Source organism: Melopsittacus undulatus, chromosome 8, assembly GCF_012275295.1.
Source record: "Melopsittacus undulatus isolate bMelUnd1 chromosome 8, bMelUnd1.mat.Z, whole genome shotgun sequence".
NCBI lineage: Eukaryota > Metazoa > Chordata > Aves > Psittaciformes > Psittaculidae > Melopsittacus > Melopsittacus undulatus.
In genome coordinates, this window is record NC_047534.1 from 2689088 (window position 1) to 2701919 (window position 12832).

The 12832-nt window shown below is 49.5% G+C and overlaps 1 protein-coding gene across 1 annotated transcript; it reads left to right on the forward strand.

Moving 5' to 3' along the window:
• The first annotated feature begins 329 nt into the window (after positions 1-329).
• On the forward strand, positions 330-12052 carry TOP3A (DNA topoisomerase III alpha). Its single transcript, XM_005145043.3, has 20 exons — positions 330-384; positions 843-1076; positions 2180-2239; positions 2642-2715; positions 3298-3373; positions 4205-4313; positions 4587-4730; positions 5227-5397; positions 5619-5719; positions 5831-5905; positions 6015-6097; positions 6207-6414; positions 6551-6736; positions 7151-7280; positions 7687-7800; positions 7881-8046; positions 8431-8574; positions 8875-8997; positions 9459-10195; positions 11172-12052. Exons 2-20 carry the CDS (start codon positions 891-893, stop codon positions 11348-11350), a joined length of 3066 nt encoding a protein of 1021 aa, XP_005145100.2. The 5' UTR covers positions 330-384; positions 843-890; the 3' UTR covers positions 11351-12052.
• Positions 12053-12832: the final 780 nt, after the last annotated feature.

The following is a 12832-nucleotide window of genomic DNA, read 5'->3' on the forward strand; positions in this document are numbered from 1 at the left end:
GGGCCCCAACGGCCCTCACGGACACCGCAGCCCCGCAGCCATCTTGGGATCACATGACGCCGCCACCTCTCACCCCAACAACCGGAAGGGAAGGAGACACCGCCGCCTTCCCCGTCGCTCTTTACCGTTGTTTTTAAGCCTCCGCCGTCCGTTCGCGTTCCTTCAACCGGAGGGGACCGCAAACGGGGGCGGAAGGGCGACGGGAACGGTTAAACCGGAGCGGAACGGCGACCGAGCGGCGAGGAGCATCATGGGAGTTGTAGTCCTGCAGCGCTTTACGGCAGAGCAGGGAAAGCGCGACTCGTCCCGCCATTTTACGACAGAGCTGAGGTGCGGGCAGTGCGTGAGGAGAGAGCGTGGGGAGAACCGGAGGGGGAGGCTCCGGTGAGGGGAGACCGGAGGGGTGAGGGGTGCACCGGGGGTGGGTATGGGGCAGCCGAGGCCTGAGGGGGGCCCGGGGGTGGGTATGGGGCAGCCGAGGCCTGAAGGGGGCCCGGGGGTGGGTATGGGGCAGCCGAGGCCTGAGGGGTGCACCGGGGGTGGGTATGGGGCAGCTGAGGCCTGAGGGGGGCCCGGGGGTGGGTATGGGGCAGCCGAGGCCTGAGGGGTGCCTGGGGGTGGGTATGAGGACCCGGTAATGGGAAGAAGCCGCCTCCGGCAATGAGGGTGCTGAGGGGAGGCCTCGAGGTGTGTGGGGCTGCACTGACCGGCGGGGTACGGGGTGCCGGGAGCCGCTTCTGACAGCGGGGGGAGGCTCCCGCAGCAATGAGGGTGCCTTTGGCCCCTCAAAGGTGGACCAGGCCCGTGAATGGCGGCTCAGCGCTCGCTCTGACCCCCGGCAGGGCCTGCAGGATGCCCGCAGCCCTGCGGAGCTGCCGCTGTGCCCGGTGATGAGCGGCCCGGCCCGGCTGCTGGCCGGCGGAGGGCTCAGGATGCTGCCCCAGCCCTGGCGCCTCTTGTCCCGGGCTGCGGAGGACGCGGCGCTGCAGAGGATCCGGAAGGTGCTGTGCGTGGCCGAGAAGAACGATGCTGCCCGGGGGATCGCGGAGCTGCTCTCCAACAGCAGGATGCGGAGGGTAGGGATGGGCCACGGCTCAGGCCTCGCACATGGGGCTGCCATTGCTGGCTGCAGAGCATCGGTGGCACAGTCGGTGTCTTGTGCTGTAGCCCCGGTGTGCTCAGCAGAGCAGCTTCCATCAGTACATGCAACATCTTGCACTGCTTTTTTGTTCTGGCTGCTCCTGACCACGCAAGAGTACAAGAATAACCTTGCCCAAATGTATTTCTTAAGGTCCTTTCCAACCCTAACTATTCTACGATTCTATTTGGGAGCCTTGGATCCCTTTTCCTGTTGGCATTTGGCTCCCCAGATGTGCTTCCTCTGTCTGGACAGCCTTCTCCAAGCTCTGAACTCCACAGTGAGGGCTCCCCATGCTCTTCCTCCAGTTGCAGTGTATGTGAAAGGCTTCAGGAACTGAAACCATCTGGCTTGTGTTTCCCAGTCAAAAAGCACCATTTCTGCAGCATCAGCAAGTGTGAGGGGTTCACTGGAGTGCACACAGTAAAGCAAAGATGGTCTGTGGGTTGGAGGAGTTCAGAGATCTCTCTGCTGCTTTGCTTTGTGACTGGCAGTGTGCATACTCACTTGCCATTTTCAAGCTGAGAGCTCGAAGGTGCTTCTAGACTAGAATTAGTTTGAATCAAAGGTGTTACTGAGCACCTGAGTGCTGACACTCCCAAATCAAGGAGGATGGCATTCTGCTTCTATAGAAAAAGCAGCAAATATGCAATCTAGAAACTTGCATGAGCCTCAGGCAGAACATAATCTTGGGGACCCAGAGCAGGACAGTTGTTTGTCAGGAGTATAACTGACCAGCCCCATTAAATAAGTCTCTTCTTCACTGTTGACACTCTCCATGGGGAGATAACCCTGGCACCCCCTTAGGCATGGTTTACTATCCTCTTACGTATGGTTTAAAATGCTCTTAATGTTTAAAAGCACCATTTATATGTCTCTGTAAATGGTATAGGTAATTTTTATCAGGTACAGGACCTGGTTTTCACTTGCTCCACACTCCTCTGTGAGCTGCTGTGTATAAACACATGTATAAAGTGAAGCAGAATGAGTTTGGTTTCCTGCAGCAGCCAGAAACTCAGGACCTTTTCCTTTTCCTTCCAGCGAGAAGGGTTCTCCAAGTTCAACAAGATCTATGAATACGACTACCAGATGTTTGGCCAGGTAGTGTTTCCCTTCATTCTGCTCCTACAAGTGCAAAATAGCAATTAAAAGCCATTTGCTAGAAGTTACAGCACACATACCCAGTGATGGGGACATATTGTCTAAAGATGAGGAAGAGTCAGATGTTACTTTCTTGGCTCAAGCACTGACCTGTTTCATTGCTTTACATCTTTCAGTTTGGTTTAATATCAGTCAAAAAGATGTTGCTGTTGAAAACTGGGAGCTTCCTAAAGGAATTGAGGAAAAGGCCATAGATTTGGCTGTCAGTAGAGAGAAGAGCTTTGTATTAGCAGGAGGGAGGTGTCACTGACTGCGTAAACTGAGAACTGAAGGAAGATCTTGGGCCTGGGGGTGGCTTTTAGCAAAGGATGGGCACTGATTACCTTGCTCTGTCTCTTGCAGACCGTTACTATGGTGATGACATCTGTGTCAGGACATTTACTGGCTCATGACTTCAAGATGCCCTTTCGCAAATGGTGAGTACATGGTACCCCTCACAGGAGAGGGCTGGCATCTTCTGCTTTCAACCCGCAGCTAAGCAGAGCAGGAGGGACTCTGACACAGCTGCAGAGCAGGGTGATGAGTACCAAAGTCGATATAGAATATAATATTCCTTCCAATTACAGTCTTCGGACTGCTAAATCCCCCTGAAGTCTTCATCCTGTTAAAATGCATTAAGGCAGACCCAAAGAATTAAACTGATTCTGAAACCTGATCGATGCTTTTGTGTTCTTTGTTCAAGCAGACATTGTCCCCAGGAGGTGATGCACTTTCTCTGGTTTCCTCCCCCTTTGTTCTCTGCACTTGAAATGAGAGAAGCTGCTTGTTTAGGGCAGCCCTCCAGATTGGCTGTTTTCCCTTGTTGCTCTTTGTTTCCATTGCTTTTTAAGTGTAACTCAGACAACACAGAGTTCACATAAATGCTAAGATGAGGCCCATAACAAAACACATTAATTCCAGTACTTGAACAGCATTTCCTCACAAGACAGCAGCAGTTAGTGTCTCACAGCAGATGTTTCAGTTTTTGCTATGCACACTCTTTATCTTCTCTTTCCCAGGCATAGCTGCAACCCTCTAGCTCTTTTTGATGCTGAAATTGAGAAGTATTGCCCTGAAAACTACATAGATATCAAGGTATGTTGTTTTTAAGAGTTTCCCCTGAAACTTTTTGAGGTCAGAGGTTCTGCAAACATTGCCTCAGACAGGAGAACAGTTGTACCTTTGTCCTTAACATCCACATTTCTGCAGTTTAACAAATTCCTTCTGTGTATCATAGCACTATATATATATATACACACACACGTGCTGTTTGTGACATCAAAAGTCTCTTGCTCATGTACATTATAGAATCATAGAATGGTTTGGGTTGGAAAGGACCTTAAGATCATCCAGTTTCAACCCCCTGCCATGGGCAGGGACACCTCACACTAAACCGTGGCACCCAAGGCTCTGTCCAGCCTGCCCTTGAACGTAGGCAGGGATTGGGGTATTTACCACTTCTTTGGGCAACCCATTCCAGTGCCTCAGCACCCTCACAGTAAAGCACTTCCTTAGATCCAGTCTAAACTTCCCCTGTTTCAATTTGAACCTGTTACCCCTTGTCCTGTCACTACAGTCCCTAATGAATAGAAACATTAGAGCAGTAAAGGACAGCTGCTTTGCTAAAAGTAGAAATACTTTTTCCAACAAGGCGGAATTGGCAACTGCATCTGAATTTGGCCAAAAAAATACCATTTTCAGCACAATGGTGGCACAATCCGAGCCAAACCATGCTTTATAACAGTCAGATGTAACTAAATGACTCAGCTCTTCTGAAAGCTGCCTGGTCTCATGAGACCCACAATTACAAAACCTTATTTCAACATCTCTATGGATACACATATTTCATGTTTGGTTTAATTCTAAAGCTAAATGACAAAGCAAGTGGCCTGGTATAGCTCAGTGTGTGGTATTTCCTCATCTCAGAGAACTCTTGAACGAGAAATCCAGCAGTGCCAAGCTCTGGTGATCTGGACTGACTGTGACCGAGAAGGAGAGAACATTGGCTTTGAGATCATTCACGTTTGCAAAGCTGGTGCGTAGAGCAGCTTCTTCATCCGAGTTCCATTAAAGTGCTGATGTGACAGGTATTGCTGCTGAGAGATCTTGGAACGTTCTCAATCTTCCTGCGTCCAGGTTAAATGTTGACTGTTAAATATGTGGCTCTGATAGTCCAGAAGCATGTTCAGCTGTAGAATGGGTTGACAGCACACTCATTTGAAGATGGCTGTTTATTCATTGCTCCTTTCCATTGGTGTTTGAGCCACTCTTTGATTTCTTTGGGTTTCTCCCTGTGTTCCTGTGACAGTAAAGCCAAACCTGTGTGTGTTCCGAGCCCGTTTCTCAGAGATCACGCTCCATGCTGTCAGAACAGCCTGCGAGAACCTCACCCAACCTGACCAAAAAACAAGTGATGCCGTCGATGTCAGGCAGGAGCTGGACCTCAGGATAGGTACGTAAACATGCCCTGGAGATGAGAGCAGGCTGCCAGGCCCTCCCATACACCTCTGCTAACAGGAGGTGACCAACTGTGGTAGGTGGGCAGGGGACAGCTTTGTTAGCATTGTGTAGTCTAAATGCGCTCCCTTAGACTGCTTTACAAACAAGATCCATCCATCCATCAGGCTCTTCCTCAGTTCTCCTCTAACCACATTGAATGCACATTGTTAAAGCCTGGCAAGGGGTGTTTAGAAATCATCTGTTACTGTATCCTCAACACAAGACAAATGCCTTCTGCAGTGTTATAAATCTGATTATTAGATCAGATACAATCACACATCTCATGTTTTACTGGAACCATGCTCTTTGAAGGATAAGCTAGGTGTATAACTCATGCAGCACTGACAGGCTTCTGCAACTGATTATTGGAGTAAAATTAATGCTCAGAGTATTAAAAAGAACCATCTGAAGTGTTGTATTCACTTGCGGGGTCCACTTTCTTTTCACAGGTGCTGCCTTCACCAGATTCCAGACACTGAGGCTGCGGAAGATCTTCCCAGATATCTTAGCAGATCAGCTGATCAGCTATGGTAGCTGCCAGTTCCCAACACTGGGCTTTGTAGTTGAACGCTTTAAAGCCATCCAGGCCTTCGTTCCTGAAGCCTTCTATAAAATAAAAGGTACGCCTGGGGAAAAGGAGGCCTGGGTTCTGTCTTAGAGGATTGGATGTGTATAGAAAGGAAGAGCATCAGGGAAACAACCAAACAGTGATGCAGAGGTGGTTTCCTCTTTGCTATGCTCACTAAGCAGCACTGAAAGGTTTCCTAATAGTGCCTCTATTTCCCTTGCTGTATTTCCATTGTATTACTACTATAACACTCAGATCTGTTGTTCAACACAGTGACACATGATCATGAAGATGGCAGTGTGGTCTTCAACTGGAAGAGGAACCGGCTCTTCAATCACACAGCATGCCTGGTCCTTTACCAGATGTGTATGGAGGTAGGAAAGCTTATCAATAGTTGTACAATCCAATATCAGCCACACTTCTTACATTGGTCTTGCTGAAGACAGCTTGAGTAAACTCTTAAAGGAGGTTTACTTTGTGTTTAGGATCCAGTAGCAACTGTTGTCGAGGTTGGGAGCAAGCCCAAGAGCAGATGGAGGCCCCTACCCCTGGACACCGTGGTACGTTTGAACTGTGCTGAATGGACTTAACCTGAAGGAAGCTCTGAACAGATACTTTACTCACCACTCTGAATTATGCACCAATGCCTCTGTTTTGTTCTGGCTCCAGGAACTTGAGAAGTTGGCTTCCCGCAAACTAAGGATAAATGCAAAGGAAACCATGAGGATATCAGAAAAACTCTATACTCAAGGGTAAGGAAGCAAGACTTGGCTTGGTAAACTCAAGTCTTTCAAAAGTAAAAGGCCTTTAGGCCAAAACCATCTTGGAGCACCTCTTAAAGTGATGCTTTTACTTCTTAAGGTTCATTAGCTACCCCCGAACCGAGACCAACATTTTCCCCAAGGAGCTGGACCTCTCTGCCTTAGTACGACAGCAAACACAGGACCCAAACTGGGGAGCATTTGCACAGAGGATTTTGGATCAGGGTGGGCCAACCCCTCGGAGTGGAAACAAATCAGATCAGGCTCACCCTCCCATTCACCCCACCAAATACACTGCTAACCTGCAGGTGAGTTAACAAAGGCAGAGGTTGATAAATGAAGTCTTGATGAGATGGTTATTAGCACAGTAACCTCACCTGAGATCTCACTTGACACCTCATCAACACAGGAGGGCACTGACCCTTCCTTACTGTTTGATCTTAGGGCAACGAGCAGAGGCTGTACGAGTTCATTGTGCGCCATTTCTTGGCTTGCTGCTCTCAAGATGCCAAGGGCCAGGAAACCACTGTGGAGATTGACATTGCCCATGAGCGATTCGTTGCTCAAGGACTGATGATCCTGGCCCGAAATTACCTGGAAGTCTATCCTTATGACAAGTGGAGTGATAAGGTAATGCCCTTGAATAACATAGATGAGAGAAGCTGAAGTACCTGAAGCTTAAAATAGCATTTCAGTGCCAACTTCATGCCCCTCTACAGAGCACCCTTTGACAGTTACCTGGCCCACTGGCTGTTTCACTCAGAGACATCTCTGCTGCTTTATTGTGCCAGCTTTGGGTAGATTCTTTTCCTTCTGACACCACAGCAAAGACCATACAGGGCTGTGGGATCGACTTTACTCACCAAGAGGAGCTCCAATTGCTGTTCTATGGTCTCTCTGGCAGTACATTGCTCTCTGATCCTGAGGCTGGATCTCCTCTCGACCACAGTGCTGCTCTATTACAGCACTGTTAGTGTGATGTTTTGTCACACTGATGTTTGCTGGACCACAGGGCAGTTTCAAAGAGATTCTCCTTCCTTTCAGGTTATCCCAGTGTATCAGAAAGGGTCTCGCTTTCAGCCCACTACAGTGGAGATGGTGGATGGGGAAACCAGCCCTCCATTGCTCCTCACAGAAGCGGATCTCATTGCTCTCATGGAGAAACATGGCATTGGTCAGTATTGGTAGCGTGGTCTCTCAATTCTTGGGGGAGTTCTGTTCATAAGCTTCTTCTCAACATCTCTAACAGCAGTTTTGTCCCACCATCAGAATAGGTCCCTTCAGATAAGAAATCACTTAAATGTACAGAACAAAGGGATAGTTGAGACCTGTGGGCAAAGTCCAGATCTCCTAAGGAGGCTGCAGAGAGCCTCAAGTGCCTGGGCAGATGTGTGGTTCAGGCTGCAGGCTGGGCCTGCCAGCACCTTGTTGGCCTCAGTGCCAGTGGGACTCAGGGGCAGTGCTGCTCCCAACTATAACTTGTCTCCTTGTCCCTTTAGCACCTTGCCCTCTGCACTAGGCACAGGGGAATCCCACTTCTTGGCACCTGATTTGGCTGACATCCTGTCTGCTGCTTGCAGGGACTGACGCCACTCACGCCGAGCACATCGAGACGATAAAGTCACGGATGTACGTGGGCCTCACAGACGATCAGCGGTTCCTCCCAGGCCACCTGGGCATGGGGCTGGTGGAAGGTAAGGGCAGTATCCATTAGGAACATGGCAGGTTCCTTACAGGCTCCTTCTTTTCGCTTACCATGCGGTATGTTCCTCAGGCTACGATTCCATGGGCTATGAGATGTCCAAGCCTGACCTTCGAGCTGAGCTGGAGGCTGATCTGAAACTCATCTGTGAGGGAAAGAAAGACAAATCTGTGGTGTTGCAGCAGCAGGTCCAAAAGTACAAGCAAGTCTTCATCGAAGCTGTGGCCAGAGCCAACAAGTGAGTCTTTACCCTCTTCTGGTTGCTCTTTTGGGAGCTGCTGGCTTCTCATCCAGGGCTCAGCCTGGAGTGGGATCCTGTCACAGCTTCCCTGGAGCTCTGCCTAGTGTGTGTAGGCATTTGCATGCGTGACTCACAGCCTGGCACACTGTCGTGAGCTGATGCCAACTGCATGCTCACCTTGGTTTAAACCCTTAAATTTAAATTCAGAGCTGGGGGAAGGAGATAGCAACAGGCACTGACCTCTTTCACATTGTACCCACACCTAGCCTGTTCCAGAAGCCAGGAGGGACTGTGAGGAGGGCAGCAGGCGTGAATTCACTTCAGTGCCTGATTGCTCTTTGCAGGGGAGACCCATAGGATGCTCTGCTGGTTTCTTTATAGGTTGGACCAGGCCCTGGCTCAGTACTTTGGAGAAGCCAGAGGAAGTGCAGAGCAGGAGGAGGTCTATCCAGCAACACCTCTTCCTGTTCGGAAGTGTCCACAGTGCAACAACGACATGGTGCTGAAGACCAAGAAGAATGGCGGGTTGGTGATCTTCCCTCTTGTGGGAAGTGGCTTTCTGGGTTGGTTTCTGGTGGTGTTCATGTGTTGTTTCTAGGTGGTGTTCATTTGCCTCCCCTCTATAACAAGCATGAAAACTTGGGCTGCATCTGGTTCACTCCACCAGCTGTATAATCTGTGTGGATTCAGCTGAACCTCTCAAATACCTATTTTCCCTTTAAAATAGTTGCTTTGACAGTTTCTGATGGCGAGAAGGCAGGAGAGCAGCTCTCTGTGTGCCCTCACATTGCCTCTTCCTCATGCACTGCTTTTGTCCCACGGCAGGTTCTATCTCAGCTGCATGGGCTATCCAGCTTGTAAAACTGCAGTCTGGTTTCCTGATTTCGTGCTGGACGTGACCAGGGATGAGAGCATCTGTGCTGTGTGTAAACCACATCCAGTTCACAGGTAGGTCAGACCAGTTATCCCTTGGGAAATGTAGCCCCTTGGACACTTCGTGTTAGCCATCAGGGCCAGAGGCTTCATGGGCTGAGTAATCATCTTCCATTGCAGTCTTGGAAAGCTGGAGCAGCTTTGGCTTGGGGATAGAAAGAAGAGGGGCTGGGGAAACCCCTCTGTAATATATATTCTCTAAATATACATATATATGTATATACATATATATGTGTATGTATATAATATATATGCTATATATTCTGCTATATAATATAGAAGAATTCAGAAGAAACCCCACAATGAAAAAACTGAAGTCCAAATTGAGGCTTGTTGATGACATGGTTTAGTGTGAGGTGTCCCTGCCCATGGCAGGCGGCTGGAACTTGATGAGCTTAAGGTCCTTTCCAACCCTAACTATTCTATGATGAGAAACTGTGTGAACTGAGAGACTTCTGTTCTTCCTTCCCTTTTAGACTGAAGTTTAAATTCAAAAGAGGCAGTGTTCCACCCGTGATGCCCCTGGAGTTTGTTGGTTGCATTGGAGGCTGTGATGACATGCTCAAAGAGCTCTTGGACCTCAAGTACTTACACAGATCATCCCAACCTGCATCATCAGCCAGCCAGGAAACCAACCACTCTCAGGTCAACAACTCCTTTAACAGAGCTAGTGGTGAAAACAGGCACATGAGGGGGACCACAAACCTGGCTCCAAGACATCTGTTCCCTGTGAACTCAACGAGAACACCCAGACCTGCTCTTTCAGCTGCTCCAAACGATGGGAACAACGCAGTGGTGTGCAACTGTGGGAATGAAGCCCTGCTGCTCACTGTGCGCAAAGAGGGGCCCAACCAAGGCAGGCAGTTCTACAAGTGCAGCACCAGCACCTGCAGCTTCTTTCTCTGGGCTAATCAGCAGCCAGAGGACAGAAACAACACGGTTCCATGGGGCTCTGCATTGCCCCAGCCCTCTGCAGGAAGGGGCCCAGCAGGATTTCAGCGCCCAGGAGGAGGAGGAGGGAGAGGCCCAGAGCTCTTTGGAAGCAGTAACTATGATTCAGGAGGCAGCACAGTGTGCAATTGTGACCAACCAGCTGTCACACGCACTGTCCAAAAGGATGGGCCCAACAAAGGGAGGCAGTTCCACACGTGCTCCAAACCCCGGGAGCAGCAGTGTGGCTTCTTCCAGTGGGCAGATGAGAACACAGCTCCAGGTAAGGCTTGAGGTGGAACACGGGGTGGAGGCTGTTCCTGATGCTAAACTTAACACATTTCTCATGCTACCACGGCTCTTGTAGCAACTCACACATTTAACAGACTTCAGGTTTGTCTTTAAACCATCTGGCAGCAACATTCTAGCACTGCAGATGTTGCTCATAACAACCAAGTCTGGCTTACCTTTTCCAGCCATACATCTGCTGAGCTCCAAGCAGGATGCTTTCCTTCTGCATGCAGTTCTCTTTAGCATCTATCTGTCCATGACCTGTTGGATAAAAGCCCATCCCTCTTTCCAACACTGGGAATCTGTCCTCCCAAATTCTGGAGCTCAGCTTTGTGAGAGCTGGTACCAACTTGCTGCAGAGTTGGAGCAACAGCACCACTTTTGGAGGTGGGAAACCCCATTCTGTCGTGGCAGGGAAACGGTGCTGCTCCCTCTGCCCTACTTTAGGAATGCAGAGAAAGGCCAAGTCGTTCTGAAGCTTTGATCAGAGCTGACAAACTGAGTGTGGCTGCTGTGGAGAGATGCTGAAAGCAAATACCCATTAAAGATAATCACAAAGTAAGGCTGCAAAAGAAAGAACACTCACACAAAGGGACAGTAAGCAGAGAGATGGGTGGAGATGTTGTCTGAGAGAAATCTTCCTCCTCCTTCTCAGGCATTTGGGCCTAAAGGGATGGGATAAAGCTTTTGAAACTAAACCCCAAGTTTTCCTCTGGGATGTTCTGTTGTTTCAGCTTCAGCTGTAGGCCAAAGCATGCAACCAAGCAGAGCAGTTTCCCTGCTTTGTTCCCACATTCCTCTAATGCTGCAAGACAAATGGGTAACATTTAACTGTTCAGAGCTGAAATAAGTGTAGTTTCAGGTATAATCCAAGTGGCTGAGATAGTGAAATCCTTGATCTGCCCTTTTGAACTTACCTCCTGTTTCTCACCTGCTTCCAAAGGTACTTACATGCACGTTGTTTCTAGGGCCTTCTGGAGATGTCTCTGGGAACCATTTTGGCAGCAGTGGGTTCTCAAGAGGGTTGGGAAGCAAAGCCAAGAGACCAGGCACCTTCTTGTCAGGAGCCACTGCCAAGAAACCACGGACCTGCAGCATTTGCCACCAGCCTGGCCACACTAGGAAAACCTGCCCTCAGAACCACTGAGCCTGGTTGAACATCCCATGAGAGCCTGAAAGGTCCAAGGTGGTGAGGAAGTGACACAGGAGCAGCTGCTGTGGAAGGAACTGGAGCCTGGAACCAAGCCTGTTGAGTGTGTTCTGGCTGCAGGCTGCTCCTGCACATGCATTATGTGCCTGAGCTCAGAAAGGTGGCTCCACTACTGGAGTCAGCCTTTGGTTTGAGCTGCTCTCCTCCTGAGCAGCTTGGGATAGGCTGGAAACTGCCTCTGCAGAGAAACCAACACTGGATTGAATCCACCCACAGCGCCTGCTATACTGGCAGCTGTATCCAGCCTCCCTGTACAAGGAAAAGCTGGATTGTCACTAGGAGAGGCACCAGGGCCACATAGCTCTCAGTCCCTGCCTTTCCACAGTGTGGAAATGTCTTTAAGTCCCCTCTAAGTTGATGTTCCCTGAAGAACATTCCCCCTTGTTGTCCCAGCACTGCACCCCTTACCTTGGTTGTCCCCACAGGGAAGAAGAGCCAGGTTCAGAGGAGCTGGATGGGCTGCTTGCCCTGGAAGGGAAGCTCAGCTGCAGTGCTCAGCAAGAGCCTTCATTTCAAACAGCTGCTGAATATGAAACCCAAGTTCTTCCCCAAGCCTCAGCCATGCCTCTGGGATGCTGCTAGCTAATGGGAGTTATTTTTATCTAGCTAATAAGTTTCTTATTAAAATTTATTTAATTCATAAATGGGATGCAGTGACACCTTAACTGTGCCTTATTATTCCTTCCTACTCAAAGCACTTAAACTATTACTGTGAAAGCACCCACCCAAATCTTGCTCTTTTCACTCATCAGAGCAATATAGAAGCTTTCTTGGGAGAAACTCCCTACAGTTGTTCAGGATTGAGCTGCAGAGGGGTAGGGAATGTGGGTTTAGCTCACCAGCTGCAGCATGGCTGCACAGGGAAGGACAGAGCTGAAGGGAGATCCTGGTTTCCATACTGCCCTCCCTTGGGAAGCCAGGCCTCCTCCTTCCTCTCTGGGGGAGCTTCCTCTGTACATCAAAGAAAGCAGATCACAAGATTCCTGCATCCTCTTCTGGCACAGGATAACATGAGTGTATCCCCATGGCCCCTGATGCTGCTCCTGGACATGGATGAGCTCCCTGGGGTCAGCACTGAGGGTGATAGGTAGCACATGGAGGGCAGGAGGCTGAAGCACAGAGGGATGCTCAAAGCAGACCACAGCAACACACATTCATATTAAGGTCTGCATGAAAGAGAAGAGCCTTTTTCTGTGCAGCTATCCCATCAGTATTGTGCTTAAAACCTATGGAGTACGAGGAGGAGAACTTGGGTTGCACTTGGGTTGCGTTCCCCTGTCCCACTCACTCCCACAGTGAACAGCTGCAGCCTAAAAATACATTCCTGCCAGCTAAAATACCAGGATTAGGAGGCTTTGTAATGCAATCAGTGCACTGGTGAGAGCACAGCAGGAGCCTCTGATAGCAGCAGAAAGCATC

Excerpts from the sequence above, each read along its gene's own strand:
- TOP3A (XM_005145043.3), top strand. The coding sequence starts at position 891 with ATGAGCGGCCCGGCCCGGCTGCTGGCCGGCGGAGGGCTCAGGATGCTG. Across the intron at positions 2,240-2,641 it reads ACTACCAGATGTTTGGCCAG|ACCGTTACTATGGTGATGAC; the intron begins GTAGTGTTTCCC and ends TGTCTCTTGCAG. Across the intron at positions 8,998-9,458 it reads AAACCACATCCAGTTCACAG|ACTGAAGTTTAAATTCAAAA; the intron begins GTAGGTCAGACC and ends CTTCCCTTTTAG.